Source organism: Scleropages formosus, chromosome 6, assembly GCF_900964775.1.
Source record: "Scleropages formosus chromosome 6, fSclFor1.1, whole genome shotgun sequence".
Classification (NCBI taxonomy): domain Eukaryota; kingdom Metazoa; phylum Chordata; class Actinopteri; order Osteoglossiformes; family Osteoglossidae; genus Scleropages; species Scleropages formosus.
In genome coordinates this window covers 36,846,300-36,872,832 of record NC_041811.1, presented here as the reverse complement: position 1 = coordinate 36,872,832, position 26,533 = coordinate 36,846,300, and the positions used below count along the sequence as shown (strand labels likewise).

At 47.8% G+C, this 26,533-nt stretch overlaps 2 protein-coding genes across 4 annotated transcripts; one reads left to right on the top strand and one right to left on the bottom strand.

Moving 5' to 3' along the window:
- Nucleotides 1–12,303: 12,303 nt before the first annotated feature.
- Nucleotides 12,304–13,752, top strand: cldn5b (claudin 5b). The gene has a single exon (XM_029252585.1). It carries the CDS (start codon nt 12,573–12,575, stop codon nt 13,227–13,229), a length of 657 nt encoding a protein of 218 aa, XP_029108418.1. The 5' UTR covers nt 12,304–12,572; the 3' UTR covers nt 13,230–13,752.
- Nucleotides 13,753–17,833: 4,081 nt separating this feature from the next.
- On the bottom strand, nt 17,834–26,011 carry acads (acyl-CoA dehydrogenase short chain). Of its 3 annotated transcripts, none has more exons than XM_029252648.1 (10): nt 25,978–26,011; nt 24,875–25,041; nt 24,578–24,727; nt 24,058–24,169; nt 23,038–23,189; nt 22,638–22,808; nt 21,064–21,201; nt 20,865–20,960; nt 20,096–20,152; nt 17,834–18,597 (listed from the first exon to the last, which is right to left on the bottom strand). In XM_029252648.1, the coding sequence occupies exons 1-10, from the start codon at nt 26,003–26,005 to the stop codon at nt 18,454–18,456; spliced, it is 1,215 nt and encodes a 404-aa protein (XP_029108481.1). In that variant the 5' UTR covers nt 26,006–26,011; the 3' UTR covers nt 17,834–18,453. The 3 variants fall into 3 exon arrangements, with proteins under 3 accessions (XP_029108481.1, XP_029108479.1, XP_029108480.1); XM_029252646.1 differs by having other exon boundaries at nt 17,835–18,606; XM_029252647.1 differs by having other exon boundaries at nt 17,836–18,606; nt 24,875–25,038.
- Between the last annotated feature and the right edge of the window lie 522 nt (nt 26,012–26,533).

The window sequence follows — 26,533 nt, the reverse complement described above, 5'->3', positions numbered from 1 at the left end:
GAACTGTTACACCTTGTTACACTGTGGTAAAACTGCCTCTGAGTTCATTTTAATGGCATTTGGTAGTATTTTACCCTGAAGGTACACACACATTCTTTCATATTTGACGCCAATGTTAACGGTCAGATGAGCACATTACGCTCGTGAGGTGGGGGGGGTCTTACAGAGAACTCAGAGCGGAGAACAATGGGCGGAAGAGCACACGCTACTCGACTGAAATATTGCAGCCGCCGGGGGGGGGGGGGGGGGACACCTTCCTGCAGCAGCGAGCGGCGCAGCCGAGGGACCGAACAATCGGAGTCACGGAGAGGGGGACGGGTCCCGCGTTTGCGCCACTCTCTGTCCCACAGGTGGTAGGACCATACTGTAGATTCCCGCCATTGTTACCCTTTCCTTTGACAAACAGCACCTGTGGGGGGGTGCTGGGGCGCTGGGGCACAGGGTACGAGGATGTATTTCATCCTGAAAGCTCCGCACCCATGACATACCTCTGGGGTAATTTGCACTGCAGTTTGCTCATTTATGTGACACTTTTCTCAAAAGGAACTTAGAGCATTAAGCTTCTTCTCCACTTGTACACCTGGGTTACTTTGCAGTAAGTACCTCACTCAAGAGCACTACAGCAAGAGAGGAGACTTGAACCTGCAACTGGCGGGGGGCTGTCTGAAGGCAGCAGCTCTAATCACCGTGCTACCAGCTGTCCCGCTTTGATAGACATATGAAACCCCTGACACAGTCAGAACATGGTAAACTGTCACAAAGGAACATTGATACACCTGTAGAGTAACATCACGGCAGAACTGAAAGTGTTCCGGAATATTCATGGTTGCATGGTGCCGACCACCGCTGAGTCTCCCCTCATGTCCGGCGCTGTGTGCGCAAATGCTCTCTGTGCTTCTTCTCACTGTGTCCCTCACGTTTCAGCTCACCGCGGTATCGAGCAGGACAGGCGTATTTCACACAACGACTGGCCTCCGCTCAGTGTGGACTGCGGTGATTTGATTTTTTTTAAAACCCGACTTATGACCGGAAGGCTTTATTGTGTGTTCTCTGAGCTTTATTACTTGTTCTGCTCGAGCTGTTTCCCAGACCACGGTAAACAATGGGGGTGGGAGCACTTTCCATTCTTCTCCTCTGACATCAGCAGCCCGGCATGGTGAGAAAGTGCTCTTGGAGCCCAGAGATGTTCCCCAAAGGGTACTCTGCGCGCATCGTGTGCCACGCCATCCCCCTCCAACCGAAGGGCCTCCTGCTGTACTCGTGAAAACTCAGAGATGCAACATAGGGGAGAATTTTTGTATGTATGTGGTATGTGAAGGTTTTTCTGCCAAGAATATTTGACAAAGAGCTGATCATAAACAGTATTAACATGTAATATATAGAAGATACGGAAAAAGGTGGAAAACCCGAAAGGGGTCGGGCCTCATGGGAAATAATCGGTGTTAGTGGGAATTTTGGGACGCGTTTACTTTCAGTATGATTCATGCCCTGGTCCTCAGAGTAGTTATGGTGCATCATTTTAACACTGACTGCTTGATAAATGAGCCGGCGACTGAGCGCACATGAACGTTTGGTGAGTCATGGAACAATGAAACTTGTTCTCTGAGCGGTTTGGGAAGGGCTCGTAAGGGGAGTGAGCCCACGCTGGAGTGACGCTTTCGCACCGGGGGAGCAGATCCTCTGTTGCATTTCTCAACTCGTTTCAAGCACCTGGGAGCTTTTTAAATTCGATAAGAAGGGTTAAAAAAGAGCTTTACAGAAATAGCGCTGAAATAGTTTGAGTCTTTTAGTGAAGCGGTGAAAATAGAAGAGCGCTGAAGTACAGACACACACTTATCTGACACTTTTCTCCAAAGGAACTTAGTTATTTATCAATTGATTGATACAGCTTGGTAATTTTACTGGAGTAATTCAGGGTAAGAATCTTGTTGAAGGGAACTACAGCTGGAGGTGGGATTCAAACCTGCAACCTTTAGATCCACAAGCAGGAGCACCAGCTACACTGCTGTGTGATGGAAAAATGGTCCAAGTTATGAAATTCCCCCCCGGTGTCCTCATATCCAGTGCAGAGAAGAGAAGAGAAGAGTCCTTGATGGCTTTTCAGTGTGTTCTGTGTGACTCAAGACGTAGCTCCTGAAAAACGAGTACGCAGGATTGTTTACACTGCTTCCCCCCCCCAAGTTGGTCCAGCAGGAAGTCGTACTGTACGTGTCAGGACCACTCACACACCCGGGGTCCCGTATCCTGCGCTGTCCTGAGCCGCATTGACTGGAGCCCAAACCGGACAGAAAGAAAACGTCCCGTCACACGAGAAGCCCTTTCTCCATTTGCTCAAACACAGCGCTTCAATAATTTCACTTATTCTTTGTCATCTTGCGAAATATTTTTCAGCTCAAGTTGTTATGCATTTTGTTACTGGAGCAATTCTGCTTGAGCGCTGAAGGTTACTAGATCCAAACCCTCCAACGTTCCTGTTTAATAAAGCAACAGGAGGTTATGGAGTAAAAGGTGTGCGATGTACTGCATTTTTACCATTGCTGTTACCTGGTTTTCAAACGTGTATTCATTTATCAGACGCTTTTCTCCAAAGCCGCGTACATGTCATGTGTTCATTACGTTAGGAGAAAGAGACACTTAGATTCAGATGCTCCTACAAAATGCATCACATGTGCAGCAATACCTGGAATAATACTCGACACTAAAAAATCGTATAAAATTTTTCCGTTTAACATTTTTAAAATCGTAGTATTTAGATACATTATCTTTATATTCAGTCTACTGGATAGGTGAGATAACTATTAGTTATACTGATTGTTTCTTCATTTGACCACATCTTGCTGGACAGCACATGTACGTGTGGGAAGTGAATCTCAGATTCCTCAAACTCTATTTGTAACTATTCATTTATCTCTATTTCTGTGTATTTACAGAAATTTATTTTACCCAGTAATACTCTAAGTGCTCTGAAACTGGCCTTTTTCTTCCAAGCAGCAATGCGGATCGTATTACTGAAGTATATTATTAATGTAGTATTAATATAGTGGGGGTGCCTGTTTGTGTACTGGTTACAGCCGCTGGATGTGAAGGTTGCAGGTGCGAATCCCACCTACTGCTGTGGTGCACTTGAGAAAGGTGCTTAGTCTGTATTGCTATAGCAAAAATACCGAGCTGCATAGGTGGTAAATAAGAGTACGTAGAATAACGTTGTGAGTCCCTTTGGAGAAAAGTGCAAGAACTGTCAACGACCGAGTTTTATCATGAGAAAAATAAAATTGAAAAACAAGGCGTTGAAATGTCCGCCCAAGTATGAGGGTGAAACGGACGTGGAGCCCAAGACACAGCGTGCTGAGAAAGTTTCAGGACTGCTTAGTTCTCTCGTGAAGCAGCTGACGGAGGAAAAAAGGATGAACGAAACAATGAGTCCGTGCCAGAGAACAATTGTTCGCAAGGGAAACGACATCACGGGGCCAGGAAATCCTATGCATTCAATTAGTCGACGTGGCCCACGGGGGTTTATTCGCTTGGTCTTTCTCTCTGCCGAGCCTCGGTTGCGGTCCAGGCTTGACGCGGAAGCCGAGGAGCTGGTTTGCTCCCGGAAAGACGAGAACGGGCCGGACGGACCGAGGCCGCGCAGCCCGGCGGTCCCGCGCTCGGTACGACCTCCGGGTCAAAGGTCAGGCCCCTTCGAATCAACGCGGTCCCGTCTTTGTTAGGGGGAGGGTCTCGGGAGGGTTTCCGAGGAAGCACCTGCGAGGAACGTGCGGAGATGATCGCTGGCTGACAGCCGCCGGCCCCCGGCCCCCGTGCAAATGTTTATGTCGCACAACCTGCCAACACAGGTGTCGCACGACAGTGACATGTGCACGTAAGCGGAAGGTGACGAACACACTTCTGCTCCAGTTCTTATGAACCGCCGTAACGGCCTGTTCGTCACACACACGCGCGGCACAGCAGAAAATCACAGCTCTTTGAGCGGACTCTTCTTGCTTCTCCACAGCTACATTTCCCTGACGTTTTTACGGCTACGCAGCACAAACAAGTTTCAGTGGTCGGAAGTGAGCGTTTCTCATCAAGTCAGTAAGACGTCGAAGGCCTATGGAGATGCCAGCTGGCAGATGTGGGACCTCGTGGACAAACCCATTAGCAGCTTTCCTAATTATATCAACTTTTCTCCTCCTGGACAGCGATGAGTTTTTTTTCTTTTCTTTTTTTTCTTTAACTGCATTATCAAGTGAAGTTACATCTTAGAGTTTTAACTATTCCAAAAAATATACACATCGTTCAATAAATTAAATCTCCCGGCCAAATAAAATTAGATGTTATTGGAGTAGATTGGCAATTGGACCAATTAAATAAATACAAAACGAAAGAAAGGGAATTAATATTAACCTTTATTTGTCTGAGATCTTCTTACCTCCAAGGCAACCTACAGTGTTAGTTTTGTACAGTGACCTATTTACAGTTATTATTACCTTTCATGTGGGGGGTGCGGTGGTGCAGTGGGTTGGACCGCAGTCCTGCTCTCCTGTGGGTCTGGGGTTCGAGTCCCGCTTGGGGTGCCTTGCGATGGACTGGTGTCCCATCCTGGGTGTGTCCTCTCCCCCTCCGGCCTTACGCCCCGTGTTACCGGGTAGGCTCCGGTTCCCCGTGACCCCGTATGGGACAAGCGGTTCTGAAAATGTGTGTGTGTGTGTGTATTACCTTTCATAAAGCCTAGTAATAATGACTGGAGCACTTCATGGTGAGTATCTTGATCAAGAGCTGGAGCTTTGATCCTTTATTTATACAGACAGTCCCCAGGTTCCGAACGTCCGACTTATGTACAACTCGTAGTTACAAACCAGCCCTTTACTGACCAGAAGTTCTTTTTTTTTGTCACCCTTGAGTAACAATCAAATAAAAACGCCATAATTCAGCCTATTATATTAAAAATTCGAGTTACACACAATTGTTTGTAATAGGAAATGGGCGCTACTTTACAACACACACCAAAACATTGTGTGCCTATGGTGATTCGTGGGCTCGTGAGGACAAAGGCTTCCTTCTTTTTAGTCAGACCACAATGCTGTTAACAGTGTCTGGCGTTACTGTATTTCAATTCAATTTATATTTGGCTTTAATTTTTTTGTGTTTACCCTCCTAACTATGGCACCAAAGCGTAAATGCGATGCAAGCGACGGTGATGCATCAAAGAAAAGGAAAACGATCATGACTGAAACAAAAGTGGAAAAAATAAAGCGACTGTAAAAAAGTGAAACGCCAAGGAACACTGGAAAAGTGTTACAGTCGGTCAACGATCGGGACAATTTTGAAGGACAAAGCGAAAATAACGGAGCGCGTGAAAGGCACCGTCCTGATGAAATCTACAATTATCCGACTTAGGTACAAATTCGACTTAAAGACAAACTTAGGAACGGAACTCGTTCACGATCCAGGGACTGCCTGTAGTTTATAATTTTGAGCGTTTCAGAGTAGCACTTTTCACCGACAAAATGGGAAAGAGGGAAACGCTGCACTGTCCCTAACCGTGTGACCTCTTATGACCTCCACTGAAGGTTAGTCTGACCTGACACCCGTGGCGCACTGGCTGGCAAGGTCATTTAAATAAGAAGACTCTCTTTACGACACTTTACACCATTTGTACGCTATTTGACCGCTGACCAGATTCTTGCCGATCGACATCAGGTCAGCTGAGCAATCGCGTGTCTCTCAGAAATATTTTGCGTGGGGGGCTGGTGTCACTTATGGAACTGGGGGGTTTCCTGGCGAAACCCTATCAATTGCCATCAGCACGTCCCTGAAGCCCCCTTGTTTTCTTGGTGGGGTCCAGCTAATTAGCGACGGACCGCTCCCTACAAGCGTAAACACGGCCACTGCAATCGAGCGCCTGCGAAATTAGGGGAGTTCTGAGAAATAAATACAAAATGATAACATGTCACAGGAGCGGAAAGTGTGACTCAAAGTCTTGTGAGTCAGGTTGATGGTGCGGGGCACTGAAGGCCATTGTTGGAGCCACTTGGAAAAGGACTTCTGGGCTTCAGACCAAGAAAAAAGTAGTGGAGAAAACAGGAAGAGGACGTTGAAACAAAAAAGTCATGTTGATGCTACACCGTCGAGTACCACGGTACTTATCCGGAGCTGATCGAGCCACGGGTGCGTTTGACAGGCAGTTCAGATGAGCGGTGACTTTCGAAAATGTGTCTTAATTGGTGTGAACGCTCTCCTGAAACTAGACATTTTGTTATTTAACATCGAGAAAAGTTTTACCCCATATGAACCACTATTTTACAGCTTCTACTTTAGAGAAATGGGCATCGCATGAACATTTCAAGGAGTGGGCTGACTTTTCCTGGCATTAACTCCACCTTCACACAGAATAGTTTAGTAAGAACAATCACTTTTTGTGTGTGTGTGTGTGTGTGTGTGTGTGTGTGTGTGTGTGTGTGTGTGTGTGTGTGTGTGTGTGTGTGGTAACAAGATAACGCTCAGTCGACACAAACAACGTGTGAACAGGAGGATGTTAATATGTTCTACATGACATCAAACTGTGATAAATTAATTTTGATTTCCTCCTTCTGATCAGAAACTGCTCACTAACAAATTTTTTTTCAGCGCTGCATTTCAGAGCAAAACAGTCCAACCCATTTCCTTCTCCTTTCATCTGCGCTGTTTAAGAGTTTAAGTGTGTAAGTGTTTCAGAACTCTGCTGTGATAAAGTGTACTCCTGCTGTGATATGTACCCCCATGATAGTTCTTTGATATGTTTTTTCGAAAAGCTGGATATACTCTTGTTTGCATTGTTTTCTGTATTGTTGTTTAAATATTATATTTTAAAACTTTGATGTGCCAGCTGTGTATGTGTTTCGTGTCTTTGTGCTTGCGACTCCTCATAGAAAACAACGAAAGAGACATATATTCCATATGCGGTCAGGAACGTAAAGAGAATATCCCACTTCTGCCTCCACTACTTACCGCAATCTGGGTTTCACATGAGGCCTCGCTGCACGTTCAGCTCATTCCTCCTGTTTCCAGACTGCTCAACACTGGCAGCATTCCCACGTTCCCAACATCACCTGAGGGAGTCATGCAAACTGGCTGACCTTATTTTTTTCAGGACAGCGTTTTCATTGTTTCCACTGTTTTTTTTTTTCCCCTTTAATTCTTAGAACACATGTGATGATGAAACGTGTAAGTACCGCATGGATTGAACAACTGGTCATGTAACCAATGCTCCAATCTCGCCGCCCATATTATGAACTTAATATACAGTGAAAGAGATTTCCAGTAAAGGGACTCTTGAGAAATCCTTCTTTTAAGGGGTGGGGATGTGGAAAACCCATAGGGGAAGGACTCCCTTTGTCTTCATGGTCTTGGGGGGTTCAGCACAGAGTCAGTAGTGGAAGGAAGACAGGTGGTGAGCATTTTCCATGCATCTTCCAGGAATTCTCCTCACGGAGTGGTGGAGGGAACGTTACAAATCAAAGGTGACTCGGAAGGGTTCGTTCAAAAGGGTGAGCCCACGGGAGGCCAAGGAGGAGGTGATCTAAAAGAGAGCGTGGAGGAAGCTAGCTGTGAAGGAAGCGAGAAAAGAAAAGGTGCGGGAATCCACGTAATCGCGAGAGCATCGTAACCGCGGGCACCTCTCGTGCATAGCCAGGAATGGCTTTGTGGATGTAAACTTTGTCCTTCCAGCTCACTGGAGACACCTCGGTTACACCACGGTAACAGCGGAGATAAAGCTTAGCAGAGCACTGTGTTTAATACCAAAAAGAGTTCAAATCCGTAGTCCACTTCTACTATTCACAACGCTTTAATCCTAATCCGATAGGTCAATGTCTACACGTTTTACGTGGGTCTGTACAACAAAGAAAGTTCTAGATACGTCATTGTACATTAGTTGAATCCAACCTGTTTCCCAAAACGACATCACGTTTCTTTCGCGCCTAAAGTCTGAATATTAAACTGAACTCCTTGAAGGCAGAATACACTCTTCAGCTGGAACCCCGACCTCAAGCAATTAATTAGTGTCACTTTTATAAGACCTCTTAGTCAAAAGATGAGATGCATTTCAAGACTCTTGCCATTTTTTCTGTATATTTCCGAAACGGTGTATCGAAGGGATGCAGAGACTCTCATCTTTCACGAGTGGAAGAAATGAAAATGTTATGACAACATTATTGCAAACACACACCCCGTGTACCCAGTACCACATCCCAGTGGTGAGTGTTACCCCACTGAGGTACAGTAGTGATATATCACCAAGTGATTGATAATAAATGAGATTAATAGGTCACTTCAGCTCAAGCTACTGGAAACAGCTCAGGAGTTATTGCTGCTGTCTCCTGTGTTTGAAGCAATAAAGGAAGACTGATGTCAATGTACTAACCAGCATTAAGAGCCTAAATCCGGCTCCTACAGAGTAAATGAATGGTATCAGCTTGGACGCACCTGCTCATCCTGTGGGGGGTGCGGTGGCGCGGTGGGTTTGGCCGGGTCCCGCTCTCTGGTGGGTCTGGGATTTGAGTCCTGCTGGGGGTGCCTTGTGATGGACTGGCGACCTGTCCTGGGTGTCGTCCCCCCCAGCCCTATACCCTGCGCTGCCGGGTTAGGCTCCGGCTCGCCATGGCCCCGCTCGGGACAAACAGCTGTAGACATTGTGCGTGTTCATGCCGTACTTTGGCCCAGTGCTCATTTCTGTTTACTCACAAAATGTTATGTTCTTATACAATTAAGAAAACGAGCAAGCAAAAACGCTCCGAGAGCCAGGAGCTTTACTGACTTACAAAATACGAGCAGGCGGCAGCAGAAGGAAATAAATGAAAAATGATCCTCCACTCAGAATACTTGTCTCCGCATGGAATTTAAGGTAGCGGTTTGTGGCATCATGGGAAGCCACGACTTTTAACAAGAAAGCTGACGGCCCTTCTAGTCTCCTGGGTGTTCAAATGTAGCAGGACAGAGGAAAACACGGGGGGGGGGGGGATGGGAATGAAGGAGCCATAAAGCCCTGTCCACCCCAGAGGGCAATCTCATTAGTGCTGCTCGCAACAATAGGGCTGAACACTGGCACCGTTCCTGCGTCTTCCTCTTTCCCTTAGAACGGCCGTCCGTGACGAGGAACCAAAACAAGCCAAGGAGTCCGGCCTCAGCGCAATCCCGAGAAGGAGCAAACTATGCAGCTTTGTTTCTCCAAACAAATGCCATCACCGCAGGCGCCCGCTCCGAGGGCCGGAGCGCAGAATGGCCCGTTGCTGTGGGCTTTCTCACGTAGCGCGAGACACACCTAGTGACACTTGGACGCTGGAAGACAATGCCTGGCCCCGACGGGGGTGATGCGTGCGCGGTTCGAGGGCTGGCACGCAGAGCCTATCGTGTGGCTCGGACCGACTCCGTTCCTCGTGTCCCCGCGCAGCCATCGTGTCGCAGCCCACACAGCCGCCTGTGCGGGAGGCGGCTCTAAGTTCGCCGAAGCGGAAGAGCTCAGGAAAAAGGACGACAAAGACACACCTAACCACAGCGCAGTAATGTTCAATACACTCCTGCGAAGCGCACTTGAGCGTTTTCGGTGTCCTGGAAAAGTACGGAGGGGAGGGCAACTGAAGAGCCGCATTTCCAGTGCAGTGAAGAGAAGCTCGAGTTGTACGCATGAAAGCGATACGATCTGAAAATTCCAAAAATACACCTTTGCCAACCATAAACTAAACCTGCCAGCTTCAGAGCGAGTGATTGTTGTCCCACGTAAGCAGAAACACAGTTCGTGATGACATTTTTTCTCTTGGTCGGCACAGTGGTGCAGCAGGTAGCAGTGCTGCGTCACTGTGCCTGAACAGTGTGTGTGTGTGTGTGTGTGTGTGTGTGTGTGTGTGTGTGTGTGGCTACCCTGTCATGGACCGGTGTCCCATCCGGGGTGTACCCCTCCTAGCGGAGCACCCTACTGATTCCAGGTCGGGCTCCCGAGCGCCACGACTACGATTACTGGGTAATGCAAGTGAATGAGTGGCCTTTGCATGTTTCTTCATCCATTTTTTACATTTTTCTTCTATATTCAAACAATGTGTACTTTGATGACCATGACACACACAACGTCGTGATCATTTTACATTTTGCTAATATCTTCTTAATGAAACAACACTGAGCAGGGAGCCAGACACAGAGAGCAGTTAACACTCAGCTTTGGAAGCCGCCTAAGTGTTTACTGGCCAAGTCACACGTCTGTTTGTACGACTTGCCCACAAGTGGCACTTGGGCTTCTCTCTAGTAGTATGGCAAAAAGAATAAGAACGAGAGCAAATTAAAAAAGGGCTCAATGTGCATATTAAAATCACATTCATAGTTTTGTTTCTAAATACATCATTTTTTACTTTTATTTTAAATCTCAATGTGTGAAATTTAGGGGGTGCGGTGGCGCAGTGGGTTGGACCGCAGTCCTCCTCTCCAGTGGGTCTGGGGTTTGAGTCCCACTTGGGGTCCCTTGCGACGGACTGGCGTCCTGTCCTGGGTGTGTCCCCTCCCCCTCTGGCCCTATGCCCTCTGTTGCTGGGTGGGCTCCGGTTCCCTGCAACCCTGTATGGGATGTGTGTGTGTGTGTGTGTGTGTTTGAAATAAAAGGGGCAAGTTTGCCACCAGTCATAGATGAAAAAGTGGGAAAAGAGAAATATACAGAGCTGGAGTTTCTCAAACCGCTGTCTGTGAGCCCAAAGAGGACATGAAAAGATGTATTGAATAAACTGAGCGACAAAACTGAGTTCCTCCTTTTATGCTCAGTGTCTCTGAGGTCCACATGTGGGACTGAGCGGGTTTGGCTGCGCTCAGAGCCTCCTCTCCTCTTCTCTTCTAGCCCAGGACCCGAGAACAGGACACTTACCCCGAGGAGATGGAGTAAAACACGGAGCTGTACAAATGCACACCTGTACGAAAGCGACACAAGCGATAATATTCAGCTATAATCCACGTTCGAGGGAAACGAGCCGCCCCGTTGTATTCGTTCCTTTAACAATGGAAAACAGCAACAGGAAATGGACTTGTCACTGTGACCCATGGCCGTGTGCGCCTTTCCTGCGCCTGTCACGTACTGTGCCGTCCGCTCGTCCCGTCTCCGCGTTCGCCGTGTCCCACGAGCATCACTGCGCAGTCCTCACCGGAGGGGACAGCTCAGCGCGTCATCGACTGGGGACACTCGGATGCAACGACGCGCAGCAGGGCTCAATCGATTCACAATCTTTGAGCAGAAATCCTGCAAACGCATTAAGAAGTCCGTGCAGAAATGCCTGTGTTTTAAATAAGTGCCGAGAGCATTTAAAGTGAGACAAAGGCATCCTGTTGTGACAAATACGGTTCCTAATGACACTTTGTGGCCAGTTAGGAGCCGGCAGCCAGTAGATCTCATCTTATCTGAGCTTCAGCAGCCACTTTTTGCCTTTATTCATGATAAAGCAAGAAAGCACCAGTGGATCTTCACTTGCTGCTGGAAAATCACTCATCATATCTGTCATTATTACAGCTACGCAGTACAGTATGTTCACCGCACTTGTGTCATGCAAACACTCAGTTTAATTAATTTTTCTTCATTACTGCCGTGAACCAGTTCTATCACTTATAGGAGGGGCTAACAATTTTTTTTTTTGTTTGTTTGTTTGCAAGATTATGGAAAGGTACAGTAGGAGATGCAGCGATGCGGGCAACAAACACAGCTGCAAAGGATGGATGCCTCAATTCATCCATCCTTTGCAGCTGTGTTTGTTGTCTCTGTTGTTTTACGTGGCACCAGGGTCCCGGAGGAGCGTTTTTTCCATGGTTCAAATGACAAAAGAGCCTCTCTTGACTCTTGGCTTAATGTTGATGCCTTGGCAGCTTCCTTTCCTTTTTGAACGTTTTACCCAGACCTTGCGCTGTGCCGCGCTTTAAATTAATCACCACACAGTTTTGATGCGACACAACGAATGTGTGAAAACACTGCAGGACAAGTGCGAGCGCAGGAAAAAGTAACATCTGTGCAAAAAAGAGAAACAAAGCTGAGACAAGCGGAACTACAGCGCGGTAATAAACTTTAAAAGACTCTTGCGAAGCGCACTCGGTCGCTCGTTTCCAGCGGTCTGGAAAAGCACTGAAGGACAATTAAAGCTCCGCGTTTCGTCCGCCTCTTTTCCATGGAAGCGCGCCGCTCGCGTCCTTTACCGGCAAGTAGCGCGCTTCTCGCGCAGCGCTTCCCTCCGCCTTTGTGTTCTGCCCCCCGCCATCTCATTGGCCGAGAGGAGACGCGCTTCGCTCCTATTGGACGAGAGCGTTCGCCCGGTCTCATTTAACTGTGGTGGAAGCGTGGCTCGGAGCAGCGGAGCAGCGGAGCAGCGGGAGGTTCCTGGTGGACACCGAGGGACCGAGGCCCGGGGGGGGACATCTCGGCACGCGCAGACAGACCCCCAGGACAACACAAAGAAGAAGTCGGAAGATTTTTTTTTTTTCTTTCTTTTTTTAAAAAATAATAAGAATAACGCGACTAACTCTGCAATAAAAGAAGTGGTGGAAGCGAAACGAAGCGAAGCGATCGAGCGATCCCCTCCGAAGCCCGAGCCGGCATGATCTCCGGCTGCCTCGAGATCCTCGGACTGGCGCTGTCGGTCGCCGGCACCCTGCTCGCGATGGTCGCGTGCGGCCTGCCCATGTGGAAGGTGTCCGCCCACATCGACAGCAACATCGTGGTGGCGCAGACCATCTGGGAGGGGCTCTGGATGACGTGCGTGACGCAGAGCACGGGCCAGATCCAGTGCAAGCTGTACGACTCGGTGCTGTCGCTGAGCGCGGAGCTGCAGACGGCGCGCGCGCTCACGGTCGTGGCGGCGGTGACGGGCGTGCTGGGGCTCGCGCTCGCGGTGGCGGGCGCGCAGTGCACCAACTGCATCCGCAGGGAGGCGCTCAAGGCGCGCGTCGTGAACGCGGGCGGCGCGGCCTACGTCCTGAGCGCCGTGCTCGTCATGGTGCCGCTGAGCTGGGTCGCGCACGGCATCATCAGCGACTTCCGGAGCGCGGACGTGCGCGCATCCAGCAAGCGCGAGATCGGAGCCTCCATCTACGTGGGCTGGGCGGCGGCGGCGCTGCTGCTGGCGGGCGGCGCGCTGCTCTGCTGCTCGTGCCCGCCGCCCGCCGCGAGCGCCTCGTACCCCGTCAAGTGCCCCCCCGCCAGTGGCAAGAGCGTAGCGCTGAACGGAGAGTACGGCAAAAAGAACTACGTGTAGCACGCGGCCGCCGCCGGGGACTCCCTCTCTCTCTCTCTCTCTCTCTCTCTCTCTCTCTGTCTGTCTGCGTGCGTGCGTGCGGCTCATGATCATCTGGCCTTGATCTGTCCCTCGCGCTCCTGCCCACGTCAGTCACGTGCCGCGCCGCCTTGTCGTGCGCTCGGCGCGCGGATGTACCGAAGTACCGCGCAGTACCATTTACTGGTCTTTTCATTCGTGATTGATGTGTGTGTCAACTGTAGTAACGCACTGCGCTTTTACTGCTCGTGTGTCTTCCGTTCCAAATACCTGCTCAGGTAAAAACACACACAAGCGTGCAAAACACTTCCTGGCTTCTGCAGTTCTGTTAAATAGAGAGTCAGACAAAAGTCAGAAAACGAGTTACACTCCCTGCGTCATGTGTTTTGTCACCCAAAACTGTGTTGTATCATAATGGAAAGTGGTTTTTTTTTTTTCATTTTTAAAAGAAATTTTATATATATATATGAATGAAATGTAGGAATAAAGAGTTATTGCTCCAGTATTTCTCTTCTCTTGTGTTTTCATTCATCTGGTCAGATTCATAACCTGACTTTTTGTTCCAATCCGCTTTGTGTAATGTGCAATTAACAGTGACACACACACACACACACATACACAGACAGAAAGAGCTCACGTTGACCTAGAGACCTGCGGGAAGCCGACGTCCCGAACCCTCCTCACTCGGCCCAAGAGCTTCCCGGACAGACTCCTGATCGGGACACTCACAGACTTTCAAATCCAAGAAATCGCTTTACTGAAAAATAATCATGATAATTTTAGCGGGACGTTCACTGCGAGGCCCCCATTTCCACAAAATATGCGACTCGCAGAAGGACAGTTTTACCGAAAGACCTCGGCCGCTGCCCTCCGTGACCCGTTGCTGGAATGTTCCTCTCCTCTCGGTTCCGGTGGTGTTTGGGCTCAGAACCCAAGGGGCGGCGATAGAGACTCCCGCTACAGCTTTTAGCAGCGCTCATGGACGAGGTGACAAGCTGCTGAATCACAGCAGAAACATGGTGTGGTGACATACTGTGGAAGTTTAACTGACTTCGCTGTGTTAACATTTTGTGCGTGTGTGTGTATAACTCCACAGATAATCTACAGAAAACTTCTGCTTTTCCTGCATTAATTGACATCATCAAGCAAATTCTCAAAATGTAACTGAAGCAATTACACAATAGTGTTGTAACATATAACTAATGTCTATACCTTGTTAAACAGTATTAGAGGTGCACTAAGTGTGTTTCCCAGGGTGTGTGTATCAGCCTCTCAGCAGGATGAGCGGTGGAGCTCACCGTCCCTCTGATGACCAGTCGTTTGGTCATCAAACTGGAATTCCCAGGGGTCATCCATAATACAGCAGCTGACCTCCACCCCCAGTGTTAGTGGGGTGTGGGGAATTGCACGAAACAATAGCTCAAGAAGCTCTTAGGACCAAGAAAGAAAGAAAGAAAGAAAGACCAACTAGTCTTCCAAAGTGGATAAAATGGTAATGAATAGAACCAACTGTAAACTCCTTGCGGGGGTGCAGTGGCACAGCGGGTTGGACCAGGTCCTACTCTTTGGTGGGTCTGGGGTTTGAGTCCCTCTTGGGGTACCTTACGATGGACTGGCATCCCGTCCTGGGTGTGTCCCCTGCACCCTGCGTTGCCAGGTTGGGCTCCGGCTCAGCGTGACCCCGCTCGGGGCAAGCAGTCGTGGACATTGCGTGTGTGCAAAATTATTATTTTTTCCAGATACAGTGCAGCTTGTAAGTGTGTGAAGCCCTGGTGTCCCTTAGTTTTACCATTAAACGGGTATTTCGTGAGAATCAGTGTTTGTCACATGACATAAGGGGAGTAGAGTCAGGGGTGTAAATCATACCATACAGGTACCATAATGGTTCTAGGACACTTAAAGGACACGGGTTTAAACGCTACTTCTTCTGTAGCTCCCTTGAGCAGGTTACTCACCGCAAAATTTCTTCATTAAAAAATACCCAGTTTTATAGCGGTAACCAGGGGTAGCAGGTGCAACCAACCCACCGGCCAAATAGCAAAGCGATGACTGGAAGATGACTGTAAACATGAGTCAGAGACCAGCGAGAGAGCGGAGTAACTGGTGCTCCACGAGGGAGGAAAGAGGAAGGAACGAGGGAGGCGCTGGTGGAAAGAAGTCTTAGGAGGCATCGAGCCCATTTCCGGCGCTCAGCTGCATGACCTCCCACAGCCGTCGCCCGGACAAGCAAGTCCACACACGTACAAAGCAGCGCTGCAGGACGTGTGGACGAGCGGCTTTGGACCAGCCTGAAGGTGAGCTCATCCACCACGATGTCGAGATTGTGTGACGCCGCTGCAGATCTCAGAAGAACTCAAGAGAAGCGAGGACAGTAGCTTCCGACCGCGGGTCAGCGGCGCTCCGAGGGCCGTCCGAGCGTCCACGCGTTGACTGGTCGGGGGTGGTCTTTCCACGGCGCGGTTTCCCACACTAGTTTGGACGTTCGGGTCCTCTGTCCCTGCTCTGCTCGTCTCGTAGGTACTTCGCGGCAGGACGTCTCCATTGAACGTAGAGCGGGGACCTCAAACTCGGCACGGAGACGTGCGGAGCGTCACGCCAGTCCTCACTTTAAACTTTCCCACGGTAAAATCGTACTGCTGGAGCGCCTCAGAGGCGACGTTTCAGCGTTTCGCACAAAAGATTTTGGGTACCCTATCGATACCGCATTGGCTTCGGCGCTAAAGGGAGAAGAAGCGAGGTACGGGGACGGGACGCGGCGCATTTACCCCACCGACGTAAGGAGAACAGCCGAGCTCTCGGAGCTCTTGACAAGACACCTTCTGCTCTCTTCTTGCAGCCAGTAGATAAAAAGTGGTTAAGAACACCAAGTGAGCTCCACTAGTTCTTCTGAGGATGCTGCTAAACCGAAAGAAAGTGAAACTTTGTGCCAATATTGTGCGCTGCACAAAACTAGAGGAATATTGTGTAGACAATTGTACAACAATATGATGTTTGCTCTCACAAAACAATTATGAATGCTTGTGTGTCCATCTGCTCCTTCACCCCAGCGCCACATCATACACACTCACTCCCGCCGGGGTTCATTCCTCGAACCATGTTCACTTGCCACCTCGTCCTAGAGAGAGATATTCTGCAAGAAACATGATAATTACTTGTGATAATTTAACTGACAGCTACTATTTAAATTATAATTATTTAAAAAATATAAGAAAATGCATAACAACTACATTCAATTAATACGATTTAAATTTATAATTAAAATGTCCTGCATAATTTATATATTTACTTCACTAATTTGAGGTTGTGCTCAAGAGAAAACTTTATAGGTAACAGCAGAGAAATATTAAAAGTATAGAAAATGAATCTAAAACTTTGTATATTACTGCAACAAGTTTTGACACTTTTTTCTACTTTCTTTCCTTTAGTACACACACACACACACACACACAGGCTCCCAATCAGCACCAGGAAATCACGGGCGCTTCTGATATGTGTGGTGCAGCAAACGTTCTGCCTTCTGCTCCCCTTGTGCTCCTCTGCAGACTTGTTCACAAACATGGTAAACTAATTACAGCCGTCTTCCTCTCTCTGGTACAGCCATTAGATACGCTTTGTGGGGGAATTAAAAGGCCGAATGAACCGGGAGCTCATTTCCTGTCAGATGGGAGCCTTTCAGGATGTAACATCTGGTAGCAACAGCAACATCAGCTGTTTGTATGTCTGCGGAGAACATTTCCGAGTCCAATTAAAAAAATAAACTTAGTTAAGTTCAATTTTAAAAATTAGATAGATTCTCGGGATTCAGAAACAAAAATGTCAAGGCCTTTTTGGAAAAAATATTTGCCACTATATTTATGTATATTCCTGTCTTATTTACATGATTGAGTCCAACACAATTTATTTTTACTTAGGATTCCTTTCAGACTGATGCAGAGCGTTGAACAACAGACACAAGACAAAACCGCAGGCGGTCGTACTGCTTCGGAAAATTGTAGAACGGTCAGCAGCCGAGGAGAGGAAAACAAAAAAACTCCCAGCCGAGGACGACAGAAATAACCCTGGGGGGGTCAAATGCCAGCGCTGCTCACCCCTCGAGCCACTGTGCTGCCATTCCTGATGGTCCGTAAGTAGATCCAAGATAACAAGTAAGGCAGAATTAGTGTTTCCCGACCAGCACGCACACAGGTGCCCGCACACAGGTGGTGCTCTACACAGGTTGGGAAACACCGATGCAGAAAGAAGCTCCATACAGTAGTAAACACAACAAGATCTGGTCATCTTAAGTTCCCGTGGTAGCAGTCATAATATTTCTCTGCTTCTCAGTGTTGGAAATTCGAGGCAGTTGGTGGCATAGTGGTTACCATTACTGCCTTTAGATCCCCCAGTCACGGGTTTGAGTCCCACCTCCAGCTGTAGTAGTCTTCGAGCAAGTGCCCTAAACTGCTCCAGTAAAACTACCCAGCTGTATGAATGAGTAAATAAGAGCAGGCAGCTTAATATAAGTTGCTTTGGAGAAAAGTGTCAGCTACATATATTAATGTAAATTATGGCATCAAGTGCAACAGAAGTGCTGAATAACACCATGTCACAAGGATCGCAGATTACATATATATATTTTCTATAAAATTTACAAATGTTTTATTCACTCTGTCACTGGAAAATGAACCAAACATCTCAATCTCACCTGCCTGCTTTACATATCGAGTGTCCGTCGTACGACTAACTGTGGGCAGCTAGCTGCACGTGTAAGCGTCCAGGTGTACCGGAGCAAAATGAATAAATTGAGCGTGATTCAAAAAAGCACCCTTAAAGTTCATTTGAAAATGTATTTTACAAAATCAGCACGTACATACTTTTCGTTTCAGCACGATGTAAAATTATGTAAAACAGTCAAATCGCTCCTCCATTACAATATTAAGGCCCCAGCGTGGTGCTGCCCTCTAGTGGCAACAACCACAACAAGAAGTTGAATTGAAGGTAAGCAGGTGACCTTAGCAGTAATTTTCACTGACCCGATTACAGCGGCAAAAAAGAAACTACGGAGACCACAAACACGGGAAGAGTCCGCGGGGTTCGCCGACGTCAAGGCGGTGCTCCGCTTGGTTCCGGCACAATCTTCCGGCAGGCGACCGATGTCGCCAGCGCCGTGACGCAGCTGCGGTTGTCGAGACCTCGAGAAGCTGTCCGAGCTCCCGCCGCCTTTCGGCTAACCCTGGTATTCCTTCAAAACCTGGGTGCCGATAACCAGCCTCTGGATTTCACTCGTACCCTCGTAGATCTCTGTGATGCGGGCGTCGCGGTAGTGCCTCTCGGCCGGCATGTCCGTGACGTAGCCCATCCCTCCTAACACCTGGATCGCCTGTGTGGGGAAGGAGCCATTCAGACAGGAAGAGGAGTTCTCGAAGCTACACTTATTCGCAAAAAAACATAGTGCATCTTAAATGTTACACTGAGTGACGACATTTTGCACGTCGCTCTGGAGAAAAGTGTGTAAATGTCAACGCTGACGCAGTTAAGGTCACTCTCCTCTATGTGCCACCTTGTGCTACTGGAGAATACAGTCATTTGTGCTCAGTTCCTGGAAAACTTCAACTAATTCATAACCAGAGCATTACGTGTCCATAACAGTCCCAATAAAGGTACCAGCACAGTTTAAAAACGTGTCAAGTTCATAATAAAGACATTTTCTGTACGTACGGGACTTTACTTTGGGGGAAAAAGTGAAGAGTGTGAATGTAACATTAACTTGAGTGAACGATATGTTCTGTCTGTTCAAAATGTTTCCTGACATCAAGTTTCTTTTACACTCATCACCTGAAACTAACAACAAGCTGTCTCAAATAAACATGTATGAACAGCTGTATCAAACTGTATCAGCAGCACTTCTTAGGCACATTTCTGTCACTGTGTGTATTCTTTTTTCATTTGGTATAAATCAATTTATATATGTGTGTATCAACTAGGTACAACCCCACAGTCAGCATTAGGGGAACGGAGCATTGTGTGTATTGTCATGCATACTGTGTGTGTGTGTGTGTGTGTGTGTATTTATCCACAGAAAGCAGTGTCCAGCTGTGTTACGATGAATTCAGCTCATTTATTCTGTAAAAAGTGTAAACATGGTGGGGGGGGGGAATCACATGTACAGTGCTGCTTGAATATATGTGAACCCCTTGTATCCTTTAGTTTTACCATGAACTCGTTATTTAATGAGAATCAGTCTTTATCACGTGACATAACAGGTGTGCAATGACAAATTCCATATGTTAATTAGAGGAAATCGTGTGTGTAGTAGAAACACCCAAGTAGTATAAAGGTGTAAAAGTGAGTGAAACCCAAGTTGTAAGCAGGGAAGTAGAGTCAGGGGTGTAAATCACCATTTAGTGCAATATTTTATACAAGAATAAAGATCATCCCTACAGGGTTCACATACTTTCACACAGCACTGTAAGCCACTGGTAGTTTCGCAGTAAACTGACATCGTCTCTGTTCAGCAATCCGGATTTCGAAACCTGGTGCAGCAGCACAAATAAATGCAGAAAGGCGCTTCAGTTCTGAAAAGCCGTGGTAAACACTGCCGTATGGGGTAAATTCCTTACACCGAATGTATCGACTGATCAAAAATATGAGGAAGGTTAAATATGAGCCAAACTGTGGCCGAAACCAAGCACTAACAGGCACTGCTGGGGAGACAGGACACACTCATTGGCGGCTGCTGCTGAAACACGAAACGGCTCATTTGGACCTTGGTAATAAGTGTGAGCTGTAGCACGGCTCATAAGTGAAGGACTGCGTGTGTGCGTGCGTGCGAGAGAGAGAGAGAGAGAGAGAGAGAGAGAGAAACTCACCTGGTGGGATATGAAGGTTGCGGCCTCCGATGCGGCCAGTTTGGCCATGGCGGCTTCCTGCCGGGGGAAAAGGCACAGAGGGTACAGTGAGGGAACCAGGCTACCAGAACACGAGCCCCTTCTAACACGCTGAGGTCAGCTGGCCCACCTAGGGCTCGCTTTGACCCCACAGGATGCACTGACTCCGGGTCGCTCTGAGCACCAGAGCAGCCACAGAGCAGCCGGGGATGAACACAACCTGAACAGCATCTGGAATGCGTGTATGCTTTGGGTCCTTCAGCCATCAGACCCCGTAATGCCGCTCAAGGGCTTGTTAGCTCTTTACCGCAGTGTTCCGGGGGGTGCGCTGAGCACCATAGAGTGGTCGTGCTGATTTTACACTGGTAATTTGTAAATGTCCATTTTACCGTGTGGGATTTATTCTCTTGGGTAAAACTGAGCCCCTTGTTCTTAGGTGTTGTGAAGGTTCCGTGTTGAATTTCTCTGCAGGGATCAATAAGGTGCCATAAAGTGCCACCCAGGCGTCACCCTTATTGAGGTCAACTGATCTTCTTTCTGTGTTGCCCTTGTGAGCTGTTCAGTTAGAGCCGTAAAACCTGTCCCTCGGGCCTCAGCTCGAGTCTGCTAGCGTGTGTGCGCGCTGGATCTCTGCCACATTCCATAAAGAGCCGGCTGAACAAATGCAACGCCGAGAAAGGCCAAGCTGTGCTTCCGGACGTAAACGTGGCGCGTTTCTGCTCATCTGCACACGCAGTGAGACTCCCCTTGCCTTCGTGAAGGGCTGCTTGGCGTCCCGCAGCAGCGCTGCCTTCCAGGTGAGCAGACGAGCGCTCTCCAGCGCCACAGCCATGTCAGCCAGTTTGAACTAGAAGGGAGAGGGGGACGACGGTTAGAGAGGGCAGAAGGATAAAGCTGAGCATCCTATGGACAACTGGACGGTGGCAGCAAGCGGACATCTGTTCGCGTACCTGGATCGCCTGCAGTTTGGCGATGGGCGCACCAAACGCGGTCCTCTTATGGGCGTAGTCTGCGGCACAGTCCAGCGCGGCCTGGCCGATGCCCAACGCTTGAGAGGCGATGCCGATGCGTCCGCTATCCAGGGTTTGCTGGGACAAAGTGGACATGGGAAAACTGAACGTTCTCAGCGGATGAGCTCTATTACTAACCCATCGGAACAACATCCTCCTAAGAGCAGAATCTCAAACATGGCACATCAGGGGTCACACTCATTTTTCCACATGGCTGCAGCATGGACCTAATCTACAAAACAAATTACTTTCCCCTGTATAATCTCTTAAAGGAAACTTTAAACAGGTGACTCTAAATTGCTCGTAGGGCGTGTCTGTGCGGCTCAATGACCGTGTTACACTGCTCCAGTGTATAAGGGTAAATGACTGCAGTCAAAATAGTGTAATTTACCTACCTTTGACAAAGATGTCAACTAAATACAGGCTTTCCTCGACTGACAAAATCAATCCATTCCTGGAAATGGTGTGGAGATCCAAATTCCAGAAGCTGAAAGCCCATTTCCCATTATTTTAAATGGGGAATAAAAATAACGCGTTTGCAGTCCATCTGAAAACCTCCAACCCGTTTTCCCAAATATCACTAAAACCAAGGCAACGCATCTATTTAACTATCAAACCAAGACTTCAGCACAATATAAAACAGTTATATCTACATTTATCAATTCGGCAGCTGCTTTTATCCAAAGTGATGCACATCTCAAAAATCAACACAGAAGTGTGTTACGCAGTAGTTAAAATTCCTCATTTTTTACTACTGTTACTTCTGCTATCCTGCTTCCAGACTCAGAAAAGCCAAGGCAGTTTTCTGAAGTTACTGTTGCGGGGTAATCAGCACTTTTCTTTTCAATTGATCAGTTCTCCACTGTACGTGCAATTCACCAAGCAGGGAATGTATGAGAATATAGTATTTATTGCGAACAACTTTCAAAAACTGCACACTGCTGATAACACACACACGCCAAAAAAAAAAAAAAAAAAAAAACCCATCACTTAAGCTATTCCTGCTAATTCCTCTGCTGTCTCCACAATCATTCAATTAAACAACACAGTCAATATGCCCAACAGATATTCCTCTAGAATTTCATACACTCCTCATAATGCCCCACTCCCTTAAAGCACCACTCTCACATTCCTAACACAGCAAAAGTCGAAGAGATCCGGATGCAGAAACGCCAGCTACAGTACATCACTGCACTTCCGGTTCCTCGTATGACTTTCAATTTCTTTTTTTTTTTGGGACATGCTCTGGATAAATTTTGCTATGCTAATTTTTTGATCTGTAACTCAAAAATTAGGCATCAAAAACCCAGAGCCATTATATCAAAATTTTGGATGAAAAGAGTTTCTAAATCGAGAGGTGCCTGTACCGACAGCTCTATGTCACTTTGGAGAAATGAATTTGCAAAATGAATAAATAAACGAGCCGCCCGTGTTGTGTGTATCATGGGAACAGAGGAGAGCCTCTCCTGCACACAATGACATTCTGCCTGGATAGTCAAGTTCAGATGCGCTACCATAGCAATCTTGAAGCCCATTCCCAGGCCACCAAGCAGGTTCTCCTTGGGCACACGGCAGTCTTCCAGAATAATGTTGGCTGTGGATGATGCCCGAATACCAAGCTTGTCCTCCTTCTTGCCCAGAGAGAGGCCTGGGTGAGGCATGGGCACCAAGAAGGCACTGATACCCTGTCAGAAACAAAGGGTCACAAGCGACCATTATTTAAAGATGCTCTCTACGCTACAGTTTCCACTATGTTTGCATGATCAGTTCTATTACTGTCAGCATATTCTGAACATGAAGGTCCAATTTGGCCTACTGTTGTGAAGCTAGGCTAGACAGCCAAAGGTTACCCCTACTATTACACTTCCACAACAGTGTAAATCTACACGGGACAAGCGATATGCCTGGGAGCACCTGGTGTTTGACGGCCTTGTCTGTGGTGGCGAAGATGATGGTCGCCGACGCATCCCAGCTGTTGGTGATCCAAGCTTTGGTCCCGTTCAGGACCCACTCGTCCCCGTCCAGCTGTGCTGTAGTGGATGCGGCGCCTGCATCGCTTCCATTCCCTGCGAGACGTGAAATAATGTACAGCCATTTCTGCTACCGCGTGACATTTTCATAACACAAACAGCTCGAACATGAATATTAAACAAGGGAACGATGCCAGTGTAACAGCAAACTCAGGAGGGCTTATACACCGTTTTGCCCCCGACAAACGAGCTGAGCGCAAAGTTACATTTAGTCATTCATTCGGCAGAAACTTTTCTTCAAAGTGACGTACATCTCAGAGAAGAACACAGACAGTGAAGTACATCAACGTTAGAGCAGAAATGACAGCATTCTATACCAGAACAAGGTGGGACATAGTCACCTCACCTACATAAACATATTGTACATATACGTACTGTTTATGAATGTACATATACCCATATATTGCAGTATATGTTATATGTATAATGGCCTAACAACACATTTCTCAGAACGAAAGAAACGAAGAAACCTGAAAATCATGCCCAATGTTTTCGAAGCCAATTTTCACATTGTATTTATTTCCGATAGAATTTTCTTATTTCCCATGCCCCCCCGACTGGTTCTTGGTCCCCCCGTGTCACCTCATTTAAAAAATCCTGGAGTCACCCCTGATCCACCATCCAGCGTCTGTGTTGTTCTGCCCATTTTAACCTTTTCTTTTTTGCCAGTTTCAGATACGGCTTTTCCCTACAAACTCTACCTCCAAGGCCAGCATCCCAGAGTCGTCTTTTCACAGCTGATGACACTGGTATATACATTAATTAATAGACAGTACATTGCAGAAACGAGCGTACTCCACCATAATATACTCGCTGTCTCCATAACGCCAGGCAGCAGGCTCACTGCACACTCCTCGCAGATGGAAGGAGGAGGGCACCGTACCCTGTTCTCCGTGCCTCATACCTGGCTCACTGAGTGCAAAGCAGCCAACTTTTTCTCCCGTGGTAAAAGGAGGAATCCACTGCTTCTTTTGCTCTTCCGACCCAAATTTTAGAAGTGGTCCCAGGTAAAGAGACTGAGAAGGAAACAGAGTGGTGAAGCAGGTAAAACACACACAAACTGGTTAGAATGGTTAGGGCTGCTTCTTTCCACTTGAAGGACCCAGGTTCGACCCCCCCCCCCCCTTTCCTGCTGCAATGCCTGTCAGCAGAGTACTTCAATTTCTCCATTTCCAAAACAGCCCACATGTGTAAACACATAACCTGAGAATGTTAAATGGCTTTGGTGGAAAAAGACAACTAGTACATGTTAGTGAGAAAAAGCTGCCTAAATAATGACATCTGTAGTTACACATGAATGCAAAAAATGCAGTGCCACAAAATACACCACGACCACCTGTGACATGATAAGAACACGGAGAGTGAAAGGCAATCCGACAACGTACGGAGGTGCATCACACACACACACGCGGCGTGCGACTGACGTTGTTGACGCTGACGATGACCCCCGTGGAGGCACAGCCCCTGCTTATCTCCTCCACTGCCAGGCCGTAGGCCAGGTAGTCCAGGCCGGCGCCACCCAGGCTCTCGGGAACCTCCACCGCCATGATGCCCAGCTTCCCCAGTTCTCGCACCTTACGCAGAGAGTACGCTGCTGTCAGGATATGTTTGGCGGGGGGGTGTGTTGGGACACACCTCAGACATGCAGAGCATCTACCTTACACTGGCACACGCTACTCCAGATGCACAAAGGTGTCGTCTATCCAGCCACACCCGTCTACCTGTCTGCCTGGGTACGTGTGCTCCTTGTCCAGCTGCGACGCGACGGGGGCCAATTCGCGCTCCGCAAAGTCCCGACACGTCTGCCGCAGCATCCGGTGCACCTCTGGCAGCTGCGCCACATGGGAGAGGCGGCGAGATCCGCGTCGCACGGCGCCACACACAGCTGCTGGAGGCGACAGAAGGCAAAGTTCGCGATGCTTTTGGCTGCGGCGTGTGTCCGAGGGTCGGGGCAACACGCAGCGACGTCAATCGTTGACGTTGTACTTTTGCTCATCATTCAGCGTCAACTTTTCCCCACAGCGACTTAGACAGTTAAAACACTTACACTAATTTGCCCAATTATACAGCTGGGTAAATTAACTTAAGGTAAGTACCTTGTTCAAGGCTACTACAGCTGGGAGGTGGGATTCGAACCTGCGACCTTCGGGTCCAAAGACAGTTCCTCTGATCACTGCACCCCTGCTACGAGCAGTCGTTAATAATAATAATAATAATAATAATAATAATATTATTATTATTATTTTTTTTTTTTTTCCCTTCACTGCGGGACAAGTACACGGACACGAAACTCAGCAGACAATCGCGCAAATTATTTCGACCGCGTTTCACCTGCAATGATCACAAAGAAGAAAATATATATTTTTTAAAGCGAAATAAATGTTTTAATTAAAAACAGGGTGACGGGGAAGGAAGGTGTGACGTCACAAAGACGACCGCGGAGGCGCGCGCTGACCTTTAGCCCAGTGCCGCTCGCAGAGGGGCGCGCGCGTACGTACACACACACACACACACACACACACACACACGAATGCCTGCAATTCCTACCTTTACTGCGCTCCTTTGTACTCGCTTGACAGCTAATAAAAACATTAAATTAATGACATGCAGAGCCGTGGACCGAGCGACAACATCAGTACTTTCTTTATTTAAATTAAATTTAAATAAAAAAAAGTACAGATCATGTCGCTCGATCCACGGCTCTGTGTCAGTCAGTGTACACACCGAACGAACAGTCTCAGAAGTGCTCGGTAACACACAGAACGGTCAGAGAAGGCACTGAAATAATTTCTTTGCAAAGTTTCAGTAACTACACGAAACTCACCGCTTCGCGCAGCCAACAGCGCCGCCATCTTTCCTTGGCGTGACGTCACTAATGTCACGTGACGCCGGCGAGCGCAAGACTGCGGTTCCGGACTCCAGAGCGGCTGTAATACCGCGCGGTGCCGCGCGGCGCCGCTGTTTCGCACACAGATGGATCGCGACACCGACAGGAGGCGCGTTTGAACTCGGAAAGTTCAGTTCCAGTCGGTTACTCTTATTCTTGGTCCCCCAATATTCAAGAAAAATTTGCCATTTAGTGGTTCTTCTTAATTGTTTTAAGCAAAAGTAAGGTGATATTTCAGAAACTCCTCCAGTACACATCTTTCACAGCTCTGTATGTGTTTTCCGTTGCTTTTATTCATTGATCCGATGCTTTTCTCCAGAGCAACTTATGTTATTTACCAATTAACATACCTGGGTCATTTTACTGGAGTTATTGAGAGTAAGTACTAGGAGAGTAAGATAAATATTACATGTATTCGACAGCTCTGCTCCATATATCCACAATAGCCACGTGGAGCAGAGTAAAACGGTGTTTGATGGAGACGCAGTCCGAC